This window comes from Hyperoodon ampullatus (genome assembly GCF_949752795.1).
Source record: "Hyperoodon ampullatus genome assembly, chromosome: 1".
Lineage (NCBI taxonomy): Eukaryota > Metazoa > Chordata > Mammalia > Artiodactyla > Ziphiidae > Hyperoodon > Hyperoodon ampullatus.
This window is the reverse complement of record NC_136914.1, coordinates 182669063-182693217: the sequence shown is the minus strand read 5'-3', so window position 1 is coordinate 182693217 and position 24155 is coordinate 182669063. Positions and strand designations below refer to the sequence as shown.

The following is a 24155-nucleotide window of genomic DNA, read 5'->3' as shown; positions in this document are numbered from 1 at the left end:
ACCCTTACTGTGGGCAGTGCATTTGGATACTTTCTATGATTTCACACTCATTAAAAAATGCCTGTCACACCTTCGACTCTGATTTTCTGACCCACCCATGAGTCTGAAGCTGCAATTCGGAGGGCACTGCTTTGCTAGATCTTTAGAGAGAGGAGGCTGTGCTCCCGCACACCTACTGCAGGGGAAATGTGAGCCGGGGGCACGGGGACCAGGCACATGGGTTTAGGTTCTGGTTGCCTCCTTCTGTCTGATTTTCTGCCTCTGTTGGGTGTGTGCTTCCTTCGGGGACTCAGGTTTGGTTCCAGAACCGAAGAGCCAAATGGAGGAAAACGGAGAGAGGGGCCTCGGACCAGGAGCCAGGAGCCAAGGAGCCCATGGCAGAGGTGACGCCACCGCCTGTGAGAAATATCAACTCCCCGCCCCCTGGGGACCAGGCCCGGAGCAAGAAGGAGGTCCTGGAGGCCCAGCAGAGGTGAGGCTGGCTGAACCCAGGGCCTGGAGGGCTGGCGGGCACCCAGGATGGGGAACTCAGTGTGTCATTTTCCTTCACTGCCAGCCTGGGGCGAACTGTCGGTCCCACAGGGCCTTTCTTCCCCTCTTGCTTGCCGGGGACCCTCCTGAATACGGCCACGTACGCCCAGGCCCTGTCACACGTTGCTTCCCTGAAAGGTGAGTTTGGGCTCTGCTGCCTGCTGGTGCGGGGCGGGGGCTCTGCCTGCCTGCACCACCTCCAAGGGGATCATGGAGATGGTTTGCCTCTTCTGTTTTCTTGGGCAGGTCCATCCTTGCACCTGGGGCTGGTATAGCTCCTTTTCTCCTCCTGTCAATCACAGCCAAGGGTCATGAACAGCATCTGTTTCCACACATGCTATCTTGTTTGCTTTCTACATGGCCTGAGAATGTAGGTGAATGTCATCTCACTGCACCAGCTGCGGAATTGGTTGAGAGACGGCTGTTTCAGAAGGGGCCACTGCATGTTCACAGACTGCTGCCTCCTGTCGGTACCAGTTTTAGGTGCTAGCTTGCAGCTCGTGGGTGAGGCCTGCGGTGGACCGTTGTCCCAGCTTGTGAGGACCCTCCCCATATGTGCAGCCTCCCCACATGCCTTCCCTGGGGCCTCCTGATGTCAGGGGTTAGGATTTGTGGTTTTCTAAGATTTGCTGTCTTCTCAAAGGCTGTGGTTGTCTGAAGGATGGAAACCATTTGGGGCATTTTTGTCAGGTCCAGAGAAAAGGACTCTGGTGGGGCTGTCCTTTGGGGGTTTCTGGGTCAACCCTACTGGATGAATGGGTCCATCTAGTGTCTTTCAATTCTTGGCCCCAAACTCACTCTTCCTGTGAGGAGACCAAGCAGCTGTGCTGGCCGGGAGCAGGGCTGGGCCCCAGAGTTCGTCTGGGACAGTGAGTATTAGTGTTGGGGTTTGTCTGTCACAGCGGGTCTGGGAGATGGGGGTGCAGGTGCGGGCTGTAGGCTTTTTCCCCATAATAGGCAGTGGGAGAGGCCCCCCTAGGATGTTTCCTGTGTGCTCTGTTGTAGAGTCTGGGGTCTCCTGCTCTCGAGAGGTTCCCCCTCCTGCAGGTTGGTCTTGCACGTGCGTGTACACATGGGCGCGTGCGCACACACACACGCACACGCATACGCACACTGGCAATCTGCATTGCAAATGTAGTTTCTGGAGCCTGAATAAGGGCATGATGGAGCCTCTCTAGGGAATCTCTGAAGGGAGAGAAGGGTGTTCTATGCACAGGGAACAACACGTGCAGAGTGCCAGGAGCAGGGAGAAGAACCAGGCTTGTCTGGAGAATGGCTGGTATGTTGGGTGCCCACAGGAGAGTGCCCAGAGATAAGGTGGAGGGGCCAGAGCTTGCAGGCCTTGGATGCCGCACTCCTGCATTTGGATTTTCCACTGTAGGAGGTGGGACCCTGAGGCCTGGAGCCACTTCTGAGTGGTCCAGGCAGCTGGGCAAGTCGCCGTGCTTAGATGGCCAGCATGGGTTGATGAGGTTCAGCTCCATCCAGCTCTGGACCCCGTGCCCTGCTAGTGCTTCCTTCAGCTCCAGGGTCTGTGTGCTCCAGGGGCCAAGTAGAGCCCCCTGCCACAAAGTGGCCTTGGGACATATTCACAGACACAATAGGCTGAGAGGGCACTGTGAAGATAGGGTCCCAATTGGAAGGGGCTTCCAGAAGGAGATTACCCAAGTGGGACTTGTATATCATTCAAGGAGCTGCTCTGGGCAGAAAAGCAATCCTGTGTCCATCTATGAAATCCTCTCTGCTTCGGTGAGGCCCAGCTCAGTTCCTGAGAGTAACCGTCTCTTTTATCAATGTTCTCTGCTTGCCCCACTCCAGCCTCACGAGTTGAAGGTGAATCCCACGTCTCTTCGCTGGGGCAGCTGGGAGGGGTCTGGGGCAAAGCCCAGGCCCTGGTGAAGGCCTGAGGTGGCTGAATGAGTGGAGAGAGGGCCAGGCTGCTGGCAGGGAGGGTGGGAGTGCCTGCCTGCCACTGAGAGGCTGAAGGCACTGATAAGAGAGAGACAGAGGACGGAGCAGAAGGAAGCAGGGCTGGTGGGAGGGGCAGGTAAATCTGTCATTCTCCTCTTCCTCCTTTACTCGTATGTACTCCCCCAGCCCCAGCACTTCCCTTGGGGCCTGACCTGTGCCTGCTTCGCTGGAAACAGACTTTCCTTTGATGGAGGGGTGGGGCGTTGGGGTGTCAGGATTCGGCAGAAGTGATGGAAGTCACAGTGTGCTCACCAAACCAGGGCACATCTTTGTGCCTTGTGGTGGCACTTGCTCGGGAAGCTTGCACATCCCCACTGGAAGGTCTTCCTGGCTACGATCAGGGACACGAGGTGTGCTGGGGCAGGTGACACACTCTGATAGTTCCAGAGCCAGGCAGGCGATGAGCAAAGTGAGTATGTGTAGGCTTTGTCTTTGATCCCCCAGATACAAATGTGCTCTTGCTCATCTGGGACATGCAGCCGTCTTGGTCTATACGTCATTCTCCCACTTGTGAGAAAGGGGTGGGGAAAAGGCACGTTTCTCTACGTCAGAAGCAGTTATGCGAGGAGCACGCTAAGGGGCTCCCCGAGATTCGGCAGAGGTGGGCTGGGGAGCATTTGCCCACTCAAGGGTCAACTACTACTCACGTCAGCTGATGGTGGCCAAGTGGGTCTGTGGACCCTACATTGCCAGAACTACTGAAATTTCAGGAGAAGCTGGAAATCTGGATTTTTATTTGAAATAGTCCCATCTTTTGGCTCCGGACGCGCAGGCTCAGTGGCCATGGCTCACGGGCCCAGCTGCTCCGCGGCATGTGGGATCTTCCCGGACCGGGGCACGAACCCGTGTCCCTTGCATCGGCAGGCGGACTCTCAACCACTGCGCCACCAGGGAAGCCCAAAATAGTCCCATCTTTTAAATGTGACCTCCAAGTCTTTGGGCCAAATGGGTGCATCATTGGTCAGACCAGCCTGCGGACTGCCTTTCTGTGGGGGGCACTTCTCCTCCACCCCTCCCATCTCTGCTTTCTGTGTTCTTCTCCCTGCATTCGTAGCTCCTCCTCAGGCCTCCCCCGGCAAAGTTCCCCTCCTGTAGCTCATCCTGACCCCTTCACCCACCAAGGCCCTTGCTATCTGGCCCCTCTGAGCAGCTGGCTTTTTAGTCTCCGGCAAGCTAAGTGGTGTTGGAAAGGGAGGGAAATGAGTGATTATTGAAAACCTTTTCTGTCCTCTGCCCGGTGGTCTCACGTGTGGTCCCGTTTAATTCTCACGGTAGAGGAGCGTAGTAAACGATGTATCAGGGAGGCTCCAGAGCTGCACAGCAGGTCAGTGGAGCTGGGATGGCTCTGCGATAACAGCTGGCATTGGTTGGGGTATCTTTGCATTCTAAGAGTGCCTGACCCTGTGAGGTGGCAGCACAGCCTCGCTCCAGTCCAGGTGAGCTCAGCTGTCCTTGGAGATGTGCTTGGGGGACCTGCCTCTGCCTCAGAACCTGGGGTAACAAGCGTGTACCTGCAAGTCAGGTTCTGGATGCCCCGGGATTCAACTCTCTACTGTTTTCCGGAACATTTGTTAAGTGGTTTGAGGCCTACATCTTCCAGACTCTTGCAGCCTACGTCTTCTTCTCCGAGGGTTCCCCAGCTACAGAAGTTAAGTGCATGGCCCAGTTTAGGCCCAAGAGAGGAGCAATCCCAATTTTCTAGGCCTGGCTCAGTGCCCGGACCTCTGGGCTGTGACCTGGCCTCCCTTTCCTGAGTTCACCCCCAGAGGTGGCTAGACGGCCAGGTGCTGGCAGAGCTAGTGGCCTGAGCTCTGCTTCCAGGGGCCTCTGGCCAATAAGGCGGCCCCCTCAGCAAGCTGCAAGGAGCTTCATCTACGTGTGTGCTAGAAGGCACACACCTGGGCTTCCATACCCATCCCTCTTTTTACAAACGAGAAACTGAGGTTCCCGGAGGGAAAGCCACTTGCTCACAGGTCACTCATATCAGCGAGGCCTCCCCTTTGAGATCTAGGCTGATCTCCACAGGATCCTGGTGTGCTCTTTCCTCCAGGCATGATTTATTCATTCATTCCTCTGGGTAGGCACCTGTTGGTAGGGGCTTTTGACCCCCACCCTGCTTCTCTGCCTGGCAAGTGAGGACAGCTGGCGGTCCACTGGGCATGAGCCCTGGGGGAAGAATCTGGACTCACCCAGAGACCAGAACCATTGTGAGCTGAGCACCGCAGCCCCTTCTAGCCCAGAGATCCCAACCCACTTCTCCAGGCCTGAGGCAACTTGCAAATCATCCCCAAGAAAGAATCAAAGTGAATTTCAGCTTCTGGACTCAAACCAGTGTTCAGGTTTCCTTCCCCAGGCTTTGTGGTCCTAGTGGGATCATATGGCCCTGGACTAAAGACAGCAGGTGTCCTGGAGAGGCCACCACTATTCCGGCCCTGCCCCAGACAGCACTCTCAGTGTCCATCCCGAGACTCCAGACCTGAGACTCCAGACCAGGGCTTGAGGATCCAAGCCAAGGCTGAGATGTGCTACACCAGCACCCAGCCTGGGTGTGAGGGGAATCCAGGCTCCCAGTGCCCAGGCAGGATCAGTTCTCCCTGGGGGCACATGGAGCACCCCAGCGAGTGGTCCCAGAGCTAACTGCCTGCAGAACGTTCAATAGAGCTACAAGTCGAAGAACTCTGAGTTGGGGGTCCTGGTCTTTTGGTTCTACGTGTTGTTGTGACAGATGTGAAGTCTCTTCCTGGGAAACATTGAGAGAGCCTCCAGGTGTGTTTGTAGGGGAGCCTGGGGGTTGTTGAGGTATGGTTTGCTGAATTCCTTTGAGTACCGGTCCTTGAAGTCCTTAGGCCCTCTAAGTAGTTGTTGAATTCACTTCCCTGGAAACACTTTGGCTTTGAATGTGCTCTGAAAACAAGGGCATTCTTGGAATATTGGCTATCAGCTCCTGGAGCAGGTGGCACTGGGGGGAGGAAAAGGGCAAGCAGGGGCAGATCGGGGTGCTGGATATAGAGGGAATGTGCTGGGGGGGATGCCCAAGAAACTGGACTCCCAGAGCACAGAGCTGTGGGGTGTCGTCAAGCCTTGCCTCCAATGTGAATGGCTGGGTGGGCTGGGCCCTGGCAGCTCCATGACTGTGGCCCAGAACATGCTGGTGGATCTAGACTCTGCTTTTTTATTTTTAGATTGTGGGGGAAGTGGCCCAGCAAAGGTGAAGAGGAACAGGTCGCTCAGACGCTTTGCTGAGCTTTAGCACCCAGACTGAGAAGTCAGTAGCAGATTATGGGTTTCTTAGGAAATTAGAGGCCCTAATTCTCATTCCCTGGAGACACCTGTTGAAGGCAGGGGCCTGGGGTTCGGAAGCAGCTCGAGAGCTAGGGAAACCAAGATGAGGCTGGAAATGACCCCTGGCTTTGGAAAATCTGCACAGCTCAGAACTGCCACAGCGCACACTGAGCTGGCTTGGCAGGTCTGCCTCAGGCCAAGGGGTGAGGGCAGAGACCTTCCAGAGCTTCGCCCTCTGCCACATCCTGTGCTAGGGGACTGTGTTCTGCTGCCAGGTCCCCAGGCTTGGGCAGGTGGCTGAGATGCAGCTCTGGGGCTGGAGCCCTGGGGACACGTATTCAGCAGGTTCAGTGTTGGGGCGTGTGGATGGGGGTGTTCACAGAGGGATGGGTCTGGCTAGGTCAGCAAGGCTGCTCAAGCAATCGGGAGCCTGGGAAGGGTGGGAGGTGGGGCCGGCGCCCTTGAAGGACAGGTTATGGCCCCTTCGGGGTGGCTGGGTAAGCAGAGTGTCTATAGGTAGACGTGTGGCAGACTTGCCTCCACGCTCTGCTGGGCAGGGAGGTGTGGATGGGCATTGGGCTGTGCCCATCAGAGGGGGCCAGAAAACTGCCCACCAGCAACAGAGCCAGGTAACTGAAAACCAGGCACTTGTGGAAATTTCCTCCTTTAATTATCCTTTAATTATCAAGCAATCAACTAGCACAGTAGCGTTGAGCAAGGGCTCTGGATGTCCTGCCTGGTGTGAATCCTCATTCTTCCATTCTCTGGCCATGTAAATCTTGAGTTAAGTACTGGGAATCTCTACCTCTGCTTCTTCATCTGTAAATTGGGGATCTTGACCATCACAGGACTGGATTTATAGGACCAAATGGGTAGAGTGTGAGTTGGACCAGTGAGAGGTGTGAGTCAACACCGTTATTATTAATCAGATTCCTCCATTCTCATTTTCAAGTCACTGGGTCCCACTCATCTTTAAAAGACAAACTGAAATGTCTTTTCTCCCAAACTTCTCCCATTTTTTCTGAACTGTATCGCTGCTGACATTCACCTTTTCCTCGTAACCCCTCGTTGTTCTGATTTTTGGCTGTGATGGGAGCTCCTTCCCGTCCCTGGTAGGATTTGCTGGTCAGGGCATCCATTCCCTCCCTGGGGCTTCATGCAGCCAGTGATGTGCTTTGTACTCTGGGGTGGTCAGAGAGGGCCCATCCTGGCCAGGCATGCAGTCAGTGTGTTTCCTGATTGAGTGTTCCACGGAAACTTAAAAATAAAAAGGCAGCGGGACCCTACCCCATGAAGTCAGGGTTTGCATAACAATAATGGGTGTCCAGAGGAAAAGGCTTTGCAACACAAAGAGCTTTCCTGCACTGTCTTAATGGCCAGCCTCCTGTTCGCAATTCATTAATGCAGAGGAGGTTATTAATGGCCGAGGGAAGTGCTTGGGTTTGTTCCGGGGAAGTGCTGGCCACAGAACGGGCCACAGTCAGCGGAGGCCTTCTCCCTGGTGCACTTGGCCCGGCTGCCCCTAACCTGTGATTTGGAGAGCTGGGTGTGAGGTGGAAACTCATTACGGCTGCCAGGGGAGAGCTTTCATAACTCAGTCCGCGCTCATGCCCGGGAGTCACAGCCACTCTCCCCGGCTGGGCGGGGCATCACGGCTGACCTCCCATCGGCTCCTGGCGGGGCCAGATGGCTCCTCTGGTCCCACATGCGGCCCGGGCAGGGAGGAGTCTGGAGGCAGACACACCTGGTCCCACCTCCGTAGCTGAGCTCCATCCATCCAGGCCTGGGAAGCCGTGAGGACTGATGGAGATGTCCTGACACGCAGTGGGTGCTCAGTCAATGCTAGCAATCAAAGTAGCAGTCCTGGGCCTGCATCATGTGTGAGGACGAGCAGGCAGGCAAGGGGCAGGGTGTCCAGTGCTGGGAAAGGGTCTGGTCATGTCCTTCTTGAGAGCAGGGCCCCTTAGTTACCCAAGAATGTGCCCTCCCTGCTTCACGTTGGTGTTGGCCCTTGGGCCTCCAGGCCAGGGTAAAGTGTCCAGAGTCTGAGATTGGAAGGGCTTTATTGGCCAATGAACATTTGCCCGCCAGGGCTAAACTCAGAGCCGGAGGCAGCCTCTTCCTCCTTCAAGTCCCCTGAAAACATTTTCCCCCTAATTCTCTTAATCACTTTTTCCTGTGCTGTGATTAAAGAAAAGAAAATCACAGTCTTAATAAGCAATTAAAATTGTTTTATTATGAAATATGTTAATCAAAAACTCAGAAAACATGCATCTAGAACTTACTGAATGATTTTAAGCACCCATGTGCTACCCTTCCTTTGGAACTATGCCTGCACCCCAGAAGCCCCCGAATCCCTGTGCCCCTTTCTACTAATGTCACTTTTCTTCCCCCTAAAGGAAACCACTATGCTGACTTTTATGGTAATGCAGCTTTGCCGACCACCTGCATAGGCATTCAGAAACACTACTGTCTAGTCTGAACTTTTTTGAACTGTACATGTGTATACATATAAATGGAATCATACAGGTTGTATTTTTCGTGCCTGGCTACTTTGACTCGGCATTATGTTTGGGAGATTTATCCATGTAATTAGGTTTAGCTGTCAATTCTTAATGATATTCTGTGTACATGCTCAGATCATCTGCAGATAAAGATGGTTTGCCTCTCCCTTTCCAATCCTTATACAGTCGTTCCTGGATATCCGTGGGGGATTGGTTCCACGATGACCTCCCCGACCCCCATACCAAAACCCACCCATCCTGAGTCCCTTATATAAAATGTTGTAGTATAATGAATGCAGTTGGCCCTCCATATCCATGGATTTCATATCCCTGGATTCAACCAACTGGCGGATCGATTTCAATTGGTTGGTTGAATCTGGGGATGCGAAACCTGCGGATACAGAAGGGCAGACTATAGTTTTTATTTCTCTCTCTCTCTTTTTTTTTTTTTTGCGGTACGCGGGCCTCTTACTGCCGCGGCCTCTCCTGCTGTGGAGCACAGGCTCCGGACGCGCAGGCTCAACGGCCATGGCTCACGGGCCCAGCCGCTCCGCGGCATGTGGGATCCTCCCGGACCGGGGCATGAACCCGCGTCCCCTGCATCGGCAGGCGGACTCTCAGCCGCTGTGCCACCAGGGAAGCCCTATTTCTCTCTCTCTTTTTTTTTTTTTTGTCTGGCTGTGCTGGCCATAACCTCTAGTACAGTACTGAATAGAAGTGGTGATAATAGGCATCCTTGCCTTGTTCTTTTTTTTTTTTCAATAACAGATTTATTGAAATACAATTCACATACCATACCATTCATCCATTAAAATGTACAACTCAGTGATTTTTAGTATAGTCAAGAGTTGGGAAACCATCACTACAATCGACCTTAGAAAATTTTCATCACCCAAGACCTATTAGCAGTCAGTCCCCATTTTCCCCAACCCTCCCTGCCCCAGGTTACCACTAATATTTCTGTCTCTATAGATTGTGGGCATTCTGCTATTGCCATTGTGGATATCTCATTGAATGGAATCTTACAATATCTGCTCTTTGTGGCTGATCCTTGGCTTATGCCCTTATTCTTGATCTCAGGGGGAAGCTCTCACAGTTTCACAATCGTGTTTGCTGTCTGCCTTTTTATTTTTAAGATACCCTTTATCAAGTGAAGATATATTTCTCTTGCCCTAGTTTTCTGAGAGTTGTATTTTAATTATTATTTTAAAAGATCATGAATATAAGTGGATATTGAATTTCATTGAATACTTTTTCTGCTGCTGTTGAGACAATCACATGATTTTTCTTTCTCAATATATTAATACAGTAAATTACACTGATTGATTGTTTAATGTTAAACCAACTGGGCATTCCTGGAATAAACCCAAATTAGATGTGACATGTTATCCTTTCTATATATAGCTGGATTGGCTGCTATTTTGTTTAGGGTTTTTTCATCTATGATCATGAAGAAATTGGCTCATGATTTTTTTTTTCTTATAATCTCCATTCCAGGCTTCAGTATTGTTTTACTTTACCCCCCAACTTAGTATAATAAAAGCAGCAGCAGAACTGCCCAGCTGTTTTATTATCTCTCCTGATTCCAAGGACTGGCTGGGCTCAGCCGGGCAGTTCTGCTGCTGCTTTTGCCTGGGGCGTCTCATGAGGTTGCAGTCAGATGGCAGCTGGGGCTGATACATATAAGATGGCATCACTTCTGTGCCTGGTGCCTTGGCAGGGATGCTGGGGGGCTGGGAGCACTCTCTCTTTCTCTCTCTCTCCCCATGGTGGGAGTTGGATGGCGGTTGGATCCTGAGAATGTAAAAGCAGAAGATGCCAGGTCTTGTTAAGACTTACACTTTAGGGGCTTCCCTGGTGGCGCAGTGGTTGAGAGTCCGCCTGCCAATGCAGGGGACATGGGTTCGCGCCCTGGTCCGGGAGGATCCCACATGCCGCAGAGCGGCTGGGCCCGTGAGCCATGGCCGCTGAGCCTGCGCATCTGGAGCCTGTGCTTCGCAACGGGAGAGGCCACAACAGTGAGAGGCCCGCGTACCACAAAAAAAAAAAAAAAAAAAAAAGACTTACACTTAGAACAGGCACAATGTCACTTCTGCTGTATTCTCTTGATTAAAGCTGCTCACAGAGCAAGCCCAGACTTAGGTGGAGGGAACTGCGCACCAGTGTGAATACTGGGAGGGTGGTTCGTTGAAGGCCCTCTGTAGAGACTGACTCTATAGGCATTGAGGATACTCTGGCCTCGTGACATGAGTTGGGATGTTTATTTTTGAACCCACCCAACTTCCCAATCCTGACTATAAGCACTTTAAGGTCACTGGCCTTATCTGACTCACTTCTAGATCTTTCCAAGCCACTTACCTCTGCCCCTTACACAGGGTCTGGTCTTGTGCCGAGTAAAAGGTAGTGACGTTTGGGGAAAGAAGGAAAGAAAGTTGTGTTGTTCTGGCCCTGGGAGACCCGCCTCACTTAGGAGACCCCAGTCTACTGGCCTTGGCCCTGTACTGTGGGCCACTTGCTGGGCCCCAGAAACTGCTGGAGCCTTCTGTTCTTCATTCAGTACCCACTGAGCACCCTACTTTGTCAGTCTCTGAATGGGGGGCTGAGCATCCTTTGATGAGTTAGATACAACCCTACCCTAAGGGGCTCAAGGCTGGGCGTGGGCTTGGAGAGAGAGACACTTGTGACACTCTCACGTGCTCTCATAGAGGCCAACAAGGGCATGCAAGGTGTGGGGGAAGCCCAGAGGAGGGAGGACCTCTTTCTCTGTAGGAACGAGGAAGGTTTTCCAGAAGAAATGCTTGAGTTGGGCTTGAAGGAGCTGTAGGAGCTGACCAGTGGGTGTGGGCACTCCAGGCATCTGACAGAATAGCATGAGCAAAGGCACTGAGGCTGGCTGGTTGAGGAAAGGACCAAGTGTGAGGTTGGATGGAGCCACGGTCCTTGGAGAGGATGGTGTGGCCTCAAGATGAGCCCAAGCTCTGGAGTCAGATCAGCCATGGCCCTTCACTGCCTCCTTCCCTTTACAAGGCCAACTTAGGGGAGACCCCAGTCTCCTCATCTATAAAATGAGGGTCGTCATGGCCATACCCAATATTGCCTGTGGTCTGTAGGGTGTGTATCTCTGCCTGGCACATCCAAGTTCCTGGTAGGCGCTGGTGATTGTTGTTAGGGTTATGAGGATGAGGCCAAGAGATCACTTGGGATCTGATTAGGGTTTGGGTTTGGATTTCTGGGGCAGAGGATCCCACTTCCTGCAGGCGTTCACTCCTCAATGGGAGAGGCTCTCAGCCTGAGGTCCACAGTGTGTGCAGCTTTAGGAAAGCAGCACAGCCTTGCAGGGGCTCCTGGCTTATTTCTGAAGGTGCAGGTGTTTGGGGAACAGGGCACCTGAGGGCCAGGACATGGTCTGTCCTCATGGGGGAGGTGGTTTGGTCAGCCCTAGCCTCTCGGTGCCTAGCCGATGTCAGGAAGGCAGGGGTGGAGAACCCCAGCACTTAACATTTGTAAGGAATCTCCTTGATGAGTACATTACCACCACTTCTCCAGGATACAGTGGGGGAAACTGAGGCTCAGAGAGGGGCTAGGATTGCCCAAGGTCACACAGTGCCTCTGCCAGAGGTAAGACAAGCCAGGGACCCAAGTGTCCCACCTGCCAGCTCCCCACACCCTGTATTGATTCCGTTCCTTTTACAGGCCCCTGCTATCATTCTCTGGCTTTAAAAACTGCAACTCACTTTCCAGAAGCCATTTCCTATGGGTGCTGATGGGTTTGCCCTTCCTGCTAATCAATGGGGCCCTGGAGTGCAGGGAGCTGAGCAGAGGGCTCCTGGCTTGTGCCCAGAAGCAGCGGGGAAGCAGGCTGCCCGTCCAGAGTTCTGGCAGCCGCCGGAAGGAGGGAGGGTGATGCTCACTGGCATCGGATCACCTAGAACGCGTGTCCCTGCTGCTTCTCTGGCTGTGCCAGGGTCCTTGAATCTGGGTGCTGTCATCATTTGCTTGCCCCTTCAAAGGTATCCAAGCAGAAATGGGACATTGGCTCTGGCCCCGAGACTGGGTCACAGCATGAGGGACGGTCGACTGAGCCGACTCCTGTCAGGGAGCATTTGCTGAGTGAATAAGCAGATGTTGGGACAGTGCGTGCACACGTGGAATTAAGACAGGGAGGGATTTAGAGTCCACTCCTCCAGCATAACCTGCCAAGTTAACCTGGGGATTTTGGCATTAATCAGATTGGGTAACTCTGTGATGACCATAGTTTTTCTTTCCATGGGGTATTGAGGAAGCTTAGAACCTGGGAGCTGGCAACCTTTGAGGAATTAAAATATGCCCCCTCAGTCAGGAAAGATAGACTCTCCCTCCTTTTCTCCCTTCCCCAAATATTCAAGTGCTTACTTTGTACCCAAATTGGAAATTTTAGCTCTGGAATCAGGGCTGTGTGGGTGGCGGTAGGTGAAAGCTCTTACCCTGCAAGTTTGGGAGGTGCGGTGGGTACAAAAATAAACACAACTCATGGTAAAGAGGCAATAAAAACCATAACACAGGTACAGGAGAAAGCACTTTGGGGGTTCTGTGGTAGTAGTCACCCAGGAGTGAATTGGACCCTGTTGTGTATTTGATTACTGGTGAACACACTTAGCCACTGCATCTAAAAATCTCTGCTTAAATACTGTAGGCGTCTACTAACACTGCCATCCAAATATTCCTTGTAAACTGTATTAGGAACTGGTATTCGGAATCACAGAATATGTTTATTCATTTATTTACTTTGCTATAAAGCAAAAAAAAAAAAAAGAAATGAACTGTAGTATTTATGTGAAAGGTCTCATAAATCCACTTACTCATTTCCTTCCATACTCTTACCCTTAACCTGAAGGTTCAACAAGAAATCGATGTGTGAGAGCTCTACTTGTAACCAAAATTATCGTTCATGTGCCTTTCTATGGTGAAAATGTGCTTTCGGCAGAGAGGAGACAGAACTAACTTAATTTTTCCTGTCAGTCTCTGTAGTAGATCAATTAAACTGCCAAGGAGATCAACTATTTCAGACTGTATTTATTACATTAAGTATTTATGTTCAGGCCAAGCCTTTAAAGCATGATGTCATATAGGAATGTAGGCCGATTCGATCAATTCAGCAGAATTTGCTGTAACTTAATGGAAATCTAACTGTGTGTTTTAATTTAGTGTCCAAGAGGTAGCAAGTTCTTCAAACAAAATAATTTTCAGGCTGCATTTGGGGGCTTGGAGGCTCTTGTACAGGCTTTGGTGATGGCACACATGGTAGGGTGAGAGGGAAGAAATTATGGCCTTTTAGGGGCTTTGCTGGCTGATGGTGGGTCGCATCCCATGCCAGGGATCACTGACTTCGATCCCGGCTGAATGGGAGATAGACAGAATGTTCCTGGTGGGTCTTCCACGGTCAGCCCTCAGCTCGATGTTCGCCAGTCAGTTACTCTAGTGCAGACTGAGGCCATTAGCAGTCGTGGAGTCTCAGCTGGGTGCTGAGGGTACAGTTCTTATTCCTTAGAAACCTCAGTGGAACTCTGCCCTGAAGGAGAGCGTCTATCCCATCATTTGAATGAAAAGAGATGGGAAATCATGAGTCACAAAAAAGACACTCTTATTGTGAGAGTAATACTTGGTCAGTTTAGAAAAAGTGGAAAGAAAGTACAGCAAAACCCAAAGAAAAATATAAAAATCATTCGTAATCTTAGCATCCAGAATCAACCACTATGAATATTTGCTACTGGTACCTTTGCTTTCTTCCCATTTATAAATATATATCGCTAATAAATTTATGTATTTTAGGGACTTCCCTGGCAGTCCAGTGGTTAGGACTTGGTGCTTCCGCTGCTGGGGGGCCTGGGTTCAACCCCTGGTCTGGGAACTAAGATCCTGAAAGCCATGCAGCCAAAAGAAAAAAATATTTGTTTATTTTAGAACTTATTTAGAATTTAAAAATTTTAATTAAAAAGTTTAAATTTATAAATATTTTCTGTTACTAAATAAAATTATATATTATACATACTCGTGACCACATATGGATATGGTATATGGCTGCACGTATGCATATATACATATGTACTATGCAAATATATGTATGTATTTTGTATATATGTATATGTATATATATAAATATACATACCTACACCAAAATGGGATCATTTTGACTTACTGTTTCTTAACCTACTTTTTAAACCTAATATTTTATTATTATTATTTTTTATGGCACCAAATATCCTCCTACAACATAATTTTGTCAGAGCTTCAGTGCGTTCAATACGGCGATTATAGCTTATTCAATCAACTCTCTAGTATTGGGCGGTTAGGTTATTCATAGTTTTTTGGTGCTATGTGACACATGAGGATGACTTCCTTTGTAGCTAATTTAATTTTTAGCCCATTGGTGATTGTAGCTTTTGGATAGATTAAAAAAAGAAAAGAAAAGAAAACTAGAGCCCCAAGTCTGGAAATCTGGTTATTAAAAGATGAGACTTTTAAAGTTTGTTTGACTTACTCCTCAAGATTTTATTGGCAGAATAAATTTTTCTACTTTTTGGTCCCATGGAAAAGGCTTCACCAATGAACCCACACAGCTGTGAAAACAGTGTAGGGATACGTAGGGTGGAGGAGGCTCACAGCACAGTCACGCATCTCGAGGCACTGTTCATTCTTCGTGTCCTCCCGGGGAGGCTCACAGCACACTCACGCATCTCGAGGCACTGTTCATTCTTCGTGTCCTCCCGGGGATGCTCAGAGCAAGTGAGTTCTTCGCTGGCCGCTGAATTGAATGGGTAACTTGAATAAGCTGTGAATTGTGACTTATTCTTGCCCTTTATTTTGTATGGGGTCATGGAAATAATAATTGTTGCAGGATTTAGTGCTAGGTGCTTTATAGAATTTCTCCTAAGGTAGGTGTATTACCTCCTCTTACAGATGAGGAAGCTGGAGCTTGGAAAGTTGGTGAGAAGTCCCATGACTAGTTAATGTGGAGTCAGGGGCCAAACTTCAAAGCCCACTTTCTTCCTCCACAGCAGGCTGTATCCGGCTTTCAGACCCCAGAGATGTCTTATCATCACTCTCATTTTATAGGAGTTTGATAATTATGACTTGGTTTTGGGGTAGACATTTTCTAAAGCATCTGTCACCACCCTGACATAATAAAGAGGAAGACAGAGCCTCTCTCACGGCCGACTCTGTGTCGCCCCATCATTACTAGATGCAAGCTTTGTTCAGTTTTCAAAGCCCTTTCAAACGTCATCTCTTGTGATGGTTCCTGTTGTGGTCCAGCGACGGACGGCTTCCGGCCATCCCGAGGTGTGCTACTTTGCTTGCCTTGTACTAAATGGCCCCAGGTTACTGTGCTTGTTAATTTTTGGGGCTGTTTAATAATTTTTTGTCTCTTTTCTCAATATTACCCATTAATGTTTCTGCCATTACCTTTCAAGCTTGCTTTCAAGCTTGTGGCAGCCTTGTAAGACAAACAACTTATGTTAGCAGTGCACTCGGAAGAGTCTTTAAGCACGTGGTGAGGGCTTTGAGACTGCTTTTCATGAGAAAAGCGCATGCGTTTTGGAGTCTGGATTTTTTTCTCGGTAACTATCTGTTCATCTGCTGCCCTGAGCATTGCAAAGGATGCATCCCTATTTTGCTACTACTGGTTTTCAGTAGTGCTCCAGGTTGATGAAGTTGTTTAGGCAGGGGCACGTGGAGAAATCTCGTATTGCTCTTGGTACTGTGAAATCATGGAAAAATCAAGAGTTAGGTCTAAAATGATCCTATTTGTAGAAATCACTTTTTTTTTCCGGTGTTAAAAAATGGTTAAGGGAGATATTGGTTGTTGGACAATTTAAGTTCAAGAAATTCTGAACACATGTTAAAGTTGGAAGGAAAACTTAGCTTTGTAATTCACATCCCACTCATTATTTTGTTGAAAGGGATTAAAAAACTTGTCCAATAGCCCATATTGTGCATGAAGATTTCTACAACATCCTGTCAAGGGAGCTTCAGGATATTATGACCAGAAACCCATCACCTCCCAGAGAGAGCCCACCACACATGCATAGCATGCTGACGGTAGAGAAAAGAAAACCCTTCTTTCTCTCACTCCACCCACTGCTTCTATTCAACCCACAACCCAGAGAGAGGCAGTTACCTCATATCCACTGTGCCTAAATGGCCCCGGTTCTTTCACTTTTCCCTCCTCCCCGCCAGCTCCCTCCCTCTGGCCTGATGGTCTGACCATGACTTTACCCTCCCTTTTTCTGCAGCTTCTGCCTCGGCAACCCACACAATATGGCGTCACAGTGAACTTACTGTGAAGTCATATGGACCACACGCTCTGCTGCTGAGACACATCCCCCTCTCGACAGTTGGATCCTTGGGTGCAGAGCACAGACTTCACACGTTTCCCTGATAAACATCATCGAATTAGATTTGTCTCCTTGTTCGCCTTTGATCTTGTCTGCTGTCCAGATGGCCTCTCTTAGTCTTGCCTGCATCTGCCTTCTGGATCGGCACGTCTTCCATGTTCTCATCCAGGGAGGGCAGGGCAGTGTGGAGAGGAGGCGACTCCCAGTGGCTCATGTTTTCAGCATTCCTCCAGGTAGCTGTTCAGATGTTTTTGAGTCCACCTATGTGTATTGCCCCCCTTTGATGGACACTCAGCTGTTGTTCAGACTTGGGGTGTTGATGAGGAAAGAGGGTGACGTCTGTGAGGGGCTTCATGCCAAAGAGTTTTGTTGGCCTGGGTGCACCTCTCAGGGTCTGTTGCCCTGCTTTAGAAATGCCCACCCAAAGGGCACAGTGCAGTCATGAGACAGAGGCAGGGCTCAAGGGAGGTGTACAAACCGCGTGATGCTTCCTCAGCCAGAGATGGGGTGGGTGGGATCGGTTGAGGGTGCCTCTCACGGATGTGTGTGGGTGGCCTGAGGCACTTTGGGGGTCCTCACCCACTGGAGGGGCAAGAAGGAGCTCCAGCCTTGAGTGGTCCTCATTTTCCCCATGACCTTGACCTGAACTCTCATTTAGCTCTTACAGTTTTGTTTTTAAGAATTTATTTTATTTTAGTTTTAATTGTGGTAAAATACACATACGATAAAATTTTCTGTCTTAACCATGTCTAAGCATATAGTTCAGAAGTGTTGAATATGTCCTTATTATTTTACATGTCCTTGATATTATACTTATTATACATCATTAACCATCACCACCATCCATCTCCAGAACTCTGTCATCTTCCCAAACTGAACTGTATGCCCATTACACCTTAACTCTTCACTCCCATACCCTCAGCCTCTGGCAACCACCATTCTACTTTCTGTCTCTATGAATTTGATTACTCTGGGTACGTCCTACAAATGGAATCATACAGAATTTGTCTTTTTCTGACTGGCTTAGTTCACCTAGCATAACGTCCTTGAGGTTCATCCACGTTGTAGCCTGTGTCATAATTTCCTTCCTTTTTAAGGCCGAGTAATATTCCACTGTATGCATAGCCCTTACAGTTTTAAACCAGGGTCTCCCAGAGTCATTGGGTTCATCTGGTCCTTGGTTTCCCCATGTCTAGCGTAGTGGGTGAACTAGGCGAGCCACACAGACTCTCTCCCTCCTGCAGCCTCCATTCTGTGAGTTAACTTATTTCTTTACCTCTGAATCTGGGTTTTGTGGGCCAGGAATATATTGATAGTTATTGGTGGCTTTCGCGGGGACTTGCCTGCTGCAGGTGTGACCTAGCAGGTGTAGGCTGTGGATCCAGGCGGCTCTGTCTTGTCCAAGTGGCACTTCTTCATCTTGCAGGTGACATGCTCATGACTGAGTCACAGACTAGTTAACTCCTTCTTCTTCTTTTTTTTTTTTTTTGCGGTATGTGGGCCTCTCACTGTTGTGGCCTCTCCCGTTGCGGAGCACAGGCTCCGGACGTGCAGGCTCAGCGGCCATGGCTCATGGGCCCAGCCGCTCCGCGGCATATGGGATCTTCCTGGACCGGGGCACGAACCCGTGTCCCCTGCACCGGCAGGCGGACTCCCAACCACTGCGCCATGAGGGAAGCCCTTTAACTCCTTCTTTGATGTTACATCAGAGCAAGGCCTTGCTGGGGACAAGAACCAGCCCGAGACATGCACGTTGAGTCTGCGCCCCTCTCGGGCTGGCCTGACTTGGGGTCAGCTGCTCAGGCCTGGGTCTGGAGACTGTGGCCCCTCCAGGTACCCCAAAGCCCATAGCCTCAGCCAAGCCCCCACTGCTGAGAGGATTCACTGTGCTCCGTATTCTGTTCTCTTCCCACATGAGCTCCCCTTGAGAGGGACTTGGAGGGGAGGAAGGCCTCCCCTGAGGGGAGGGTCCTCGCCCTTGGGATGGCCCCCCAGGCTCAGGGCACAGGCACTGTTCCCAGCCAAGACTGAGCCCACCCAGGGGCTGAGACTGCTGTCAGCGTGCGGCTGTCTGTTTGAGCCACTGGGAGAAGTGGAACCATCAGGGTAACAGGGTTTGACCCCAGGTAACTTTTTGTTTGTTTCCTGCTGTCTCTGGAAACATGACCAGGCTAGAGCCAGCCAGGGGTGTGGGTTGTGGAACAGGCTCTCGGAATTTCCTGTGTAAACTGGGCACTTGTGATTCGTCTCACGCTCATCTTGCCATCTGCTGCCTGCTGTACTGGCCCCTCCATCAAAACTGAGGCAGGAAGTGATGGCTGCACGTTAACCTCCTATTACACTAGAGGAGAAGGGAAAGACCACCAGAAAGTTCTGGTCCCACTTCTTTCATGAACTGTGAGAACTTGGGCAGTTACTGGAGTCTCGTTTCCTTACCTGGAACATGGGGCTGAGTGATGCCCTCCCCTCAGGGCGGCCAGAATGGTGACGAGAGGCCACACTAGGTGCTGGTAAGGATGAGCTTCCTTTTGCCTCTGAGCAGGCTTGGAAAGGAAGAGAAAGATGCCCAAATGTGCTTCAAGAGAGAGAAAGAAGCCTGGCTCCGGCACAGGGAAGCCTGTCCCCGGGAAAGGAGGGTGGTAACGTCCCAGCTGCTGGCATAGCTGAAGGCTGATTCTACACGTGGGCCCTGGGGCTGGGCGGCCCTCCCTTGCCTCCCTCCTTCCTGCCACAGATGTTTCCCATAGTCCTGGCCTGTCCCAGGCACTGTGCTAGGTGTTGGGGACAAAGTAGTGAATGAAGCAGAAAAATACTTGACCCCTTGGGGGTTTGTAGGGGCAGGCATACAAGAAACCAGTCACAAACCATTGAGGATCCGCTTACCACTTGTGGCCAGTGCCTGAAGATGTGAGGGTGAAGCTCTGACGGAGCGTAACCAGGGATCCTGCCCTGGATGAGGAGGTCCCGAAGGGCTCCCTGAGGACATGACGGTCAAATGGAGCCCTAAAGACAGAGAGGGAGCCCCAAGCCGGAGGGAGGGTATCTTCACTCCCAGGCAGAGCTCGGCGAAGGGCCCAAGGGAGGGGGAGGAATGTGTCCTCTTTCCAGATGGAGGAACACACTGGTTAAGTGGCCAGCCCTCTGCCTGGTGTGACGACCAGCTCTGCCACTTACTGTTTAACCTCAGCCTCCTCATCTGCAAAAGGGGATAATCACAGAGCCAACTTCCTAGGATTGTTCCAAAGCTGAGATGCGTGAAGTCACGTTGTGCTTACAAGCGCGGCGCCTGGTACCTACACGTGTTTGCTCTAGTGAGTACAGCTCCTGTGCAGGGCTTTGCTGTGACGGTGGTTTGAGCATCTGAAAGGAGACCTGGGCGGCACATGAGAAGGAGGACGAGAGGGCGGTGGGGGCCTCAGCACTCAAGGGCTTGAAGGCCACAGGGAGGAATTTGGATTCATTCAACAAATACGGATTTTGGTCCAAAAATACTCCCTATTTGCAATACTGCTTCTTCCAAAGCTGGTGTGCACTTTCAGAAGAGCCGAGGGTGGGTGGAGCCTGGAGGGGCTGGCTTTGCTGGCCCCTCCCAGGTCTTAGGCCTCCGGGACAGGCACTAACTCCCAATTGTCCTTGGCAGGGCCACGGTGCACTGTCTCCTGCTGCCCTGGTGGGATGGGGCTCCGGAGCCGGCTGGGGGCAGAGGCTGTGGCGATGCTCATCTCCTGCAGGAATCACACGTGGTGCATGGGGCACCGTTTGACCTGTCCAGAGGCTCAGGAAGTCTCTCAAATTATGTCATGCCAGCAGCCGTGTCCACCCACCCACTCTGGGGGCAGGTCTGTGACTCCTGCCACCACACCTGCGCTTGTGGTGGTGCCAGCATTGCTCAACTGTCGCCTCAGAACTTGGATGGCCATCAGGACCTCAGGATTCCACGGCCAGACTCTCCATATCCACACACACACACACACACACACACGCACACCCCTTTCTCTCTGTTTGTCCCCATCTTGGAAATGGCACCTCCATTCATTCATTCGGGTGCTCAGGCCCAAACCTAGGTGTCATCTGTGAATCCTTCTTTTCCATCAGCCTCCACCTGCAGTCCAAGGACAATTTGCAGAGGCACTAACCTTGAGCATAAACCCAGCATCTGGCCACCTCTCATCACTTCCCCTCTAGCCACCTTGGGCCAAGTCGCCATCAGCTGGGACTGCGTTATCGCAGTAGCCTCCCCATCCTCTCCCCGATGCAGTGAAGCTCCAGACACTCTCTACTCAAACCCACTGGGGCTTCCCCTCCCTGTGTCCCGCCTGGCCCTGGCGGCCCCTGACTCATCTGCTGTCCTCCTCCCCTGTAGCCTCTGGCTTTGGTCACTTGGAATGCCCTGCTGCTCTCTGAGCCATGCTCTCCCCACTTCGGTGCCATTGCACTGGTCTTCTCCCCAACTGTCATACTGTCTCCTGGGCCTTCACGTGTCTGTTTCTCTGACGTTGCACTCAGGTATCTACCAAGCATCACACTCCATTCCCGTTTTATTTTATTTTATTTTATTTTTTCTTTTTTTTGTGGCACGCGGGCCTCTCACTGTTGTGGCCTCTCCCGTTGCGGAGCACAGGCTCTGGACGCGCAGGCTCAGCGGCCATGGCTCACGGGCCCAGCTGCTCTGTGACATGTGGGATCCTCCCAGACCGGGGCACGAACCCGTGTCCCCTGCATCGGCAGGTGGACTCTCAACCACTGCGCCACCAGGGAAGCCCAATTCCCGTTTTAAATAGCACTTACTGCCACCTGCCTTTGCATGAGGGATACCTGGGCTATGGTGTGCCTCTCCACTGGAACTGTGCTCCATGAGGCCGGGGATCTTGCTGCCTTATTCCTGCTGAGTGGTCACTAGGGTCGAGACCAGTGCCAGGTGTTCATGGGCCAGTCATTGAATAAATGCACAGTTGAGTGTGACCTGTGAAAAGGGAGGCTCCTCAAACCCGGCCGGCAGAGGGCCCTCCCGGCCCTGTCCCTGGAGTGGTTTATGCAGTGCTGGCCGGCAGGCTCGGGGCCAGGCAACTGTTCCTAAGTCCCATTTCACACATCGGACCTGTGCTGAGTGCTTTCCAAACTGAGGCCATCAGAGCTTCTCAAACCTTAGTTCACGGTGCCTTGAGGGTCCCTTGAACCTCAGGTTAATGTTTCATGACTCTCCTGAGCCATAAAAAATACCTACCAGTTCTGTTCATTAAATGGTTAGGTCCAAGTAACTCAGTGAGTGTTTATGTCCCAACAACTTAGTAGCCATTTGAAAAATGTCACTTATAAATTGAAAGAAAAGTAATATTTTTCTTTTATTCTTAAATAGCTACCATTACTTTCTAACGGGATGTACACCAATGGGCTCTGCATGTCTTCTCTAACCTTGGAATCACGTTGGATGCCACCACCCCTCATTTTATGTTCCGTGTGGATTTTTGTGTGGTACTTGCAAAATCCAGCTTCACAAATGTATGACATCCTTGAAGGGAATGCAGTGAGATCTCCTGTTGAAGCTGTGAGCTGCCTCGTCCAGCAGCTTCACGGTGTCTGACAGATGTGGCTGGCTTCCCCTTGCCTTTGAAAATTTAAAATATCCCTGCAGGGCCCTCGTGAGTTCTTAGGGGTGCTTTGACACATAGTTTGGGGTGTGTGACATTACTTCACTGGATCCTCATAATGATCCTGTGAGGTGGGGATCATTTCATTTTACAGAAGGAAAAGCCTGGCCTCAGAGAAGTCAAGATATTGGTCTAAGGCCACACAGCTGGTTGGTAAGGGAACCAAGACTGGTCGGTTCTCCCTGATACTCTGGTAATCCCTTGGACTATCAACCGGATCTCTTGAGTTGTGCATCTTTGGGGTCCTGAGCACTTGTCACCTCTCCCTTTAGTGTTTGGAAGCAAACAGGATCAATCAGCCCCTTACCTGCACCCAAGTTTGAGAGACCGAAATGTGGACAGTGATAGCAGCCTGTTGTTTCTCCTTCTTCCAGGGGGCCCACTGTGCTCTTGCTGTGTCCCAGACCCCATGGGGCTCTCCTTCCTCCCCCCCTACGGCTGCCAGACTAACCGCACGGCCAGCGTGGCAGCCCTGCGCATGAAAGCTCGTGAGCACTCGGAGGCCGTCCTGCAGTCGGCCAACCTCCTGCCGTCCACCAGCAGCAGCCCCAGCCCTGCGGCCAAGCCGGCGCCCCCCGACGGCAGCCAGGACAAGACCCCTCCCAGCAAGGAACAGAGCGAGGGTGAGAAGAGTGTATGAGGGTCCCGAGTGCCCAAGCCCGCCGTGCCCTCCCCCCTTGCTTCTCCCAGCCTCAGCCCCCATGGAAAACTCTCCAAAGAGCGAGGAAGAAGCCTGCTGCCCAGGGCCTCCTCTCGGACTCAGGAAAGGAAGCGATACGTACAGCTCCCCGGTCTCTGGAGAGTGCCTCTGGAGTCCCGCCAGCGGGGCTATTTTGTCCTGGCTTCTTTGGCGACAGGTCCCGATGGTACTTATGGGTACCAGAGTCTGCTCCGTGGTGAGACCCCTGGGGTTTCCATCTTGGCCCAGAAGTCTGGAGGGAAGGAGAGTTATTCACCCCATCACCTTCCTGTCCCTCTCCTGGGCCACCTTTGAAGGTCTTGTCAACCCAAAGAACCATGGCATGGGTCATCTTTGAGAGACGCCCAGAGCTAAGTCTCATGCTATGAAATGGGACTGTCCCCCCTTACATTAAGAACCAGGAAACTGGTGTGATCCCAACCAACTCTCTTCCCTCCGCCAAGACTAGCAGCAATGCCCTCCTTTCTCATGCTGGAGGATGCTGGTTGTGGGCTTGGTTAGGTTAGAAGGTGAGAAGGCGTGGAGTAGGAAGGGGCTGGCAGGACACAGCCTGCCCCGGGGGGTACATGGTAGCTCTGCCATTGGGCACCTCTGGCCAGGGAGGCCCGGCCGGTCAGACAGGCTGTCAGCTCCAAGACCTGGGGCCACCGTCTTGACACTGAAGGCCCGGAGCGAGTGTGGTCCCCACAGCGGCAGCGCCCACCTGAAGCCCTTGCCTCTCCGGACTAGATCTCTAGGTTGGTGGGAGTGGACCAACTGGAAAGCAGCGCTTTACTCCAGGGGATGCTGAGAGCCCTCAGAGGAGGAAGAAACCCCCCAGGAATGCCTCTGAAATAAGCACGTGTCTGGATGAACTATCTGTCCACAGGTCCCTGGCACATAGAGGGGGCTCTCTAGTTGTGGTTTTTTGTTTGTTTGTTTGTTTTTATTTTTTTTAAGTGGAAGAATAAAAAAAGGAAATGAGACAGGAATGGCGTACATGCAGAAATGGAGCATGGGGAAGAGGGCTTCCTCGTGGTGTGAAGAGAATTAATTCTAAAGGGCCAAATTTCATAAGAGGTTTCAGTTTCAGTCAAATGTGTCTGTTCTCTCTCGTGTGGATAGTGAACTTGAAGCGATCAAAGGGGAAATGTGCAATAGCGTGATA

General features: G+C 51.3%; 1 protein-coding gene across 1 annotated transcript in view; it reads left to right on the top strand.

Annotated features, from left to right (window-relative positions):
• The window catches only part of DRGX (dorsal root ganglia homeobox), a gene marked incomplete at both ends in the record, with an annotated part of 31485 nt that extends 8537 nt beyond the window's left edge, over nucleotides 1-22948 (top strand). The window contains 3 exons of the mRNA XM_079708353.1: nucleotides 294-472; nucleotides 557-669; nucleotides 22683-22948. Of these exons, the coding sequence (XP_079564479.1) occupies nucleotides 294-472; nucleotides 557-669; nucleotides 22683-22948 (558 nt within the window). The remainder of the gene's footprint in view (nucleotides 1-293; nucleotides 473-556; nucleotides 670-22682) is intronic.
• Nucleotides 22949-24155: the final 1207 nt, after the last annotated feature.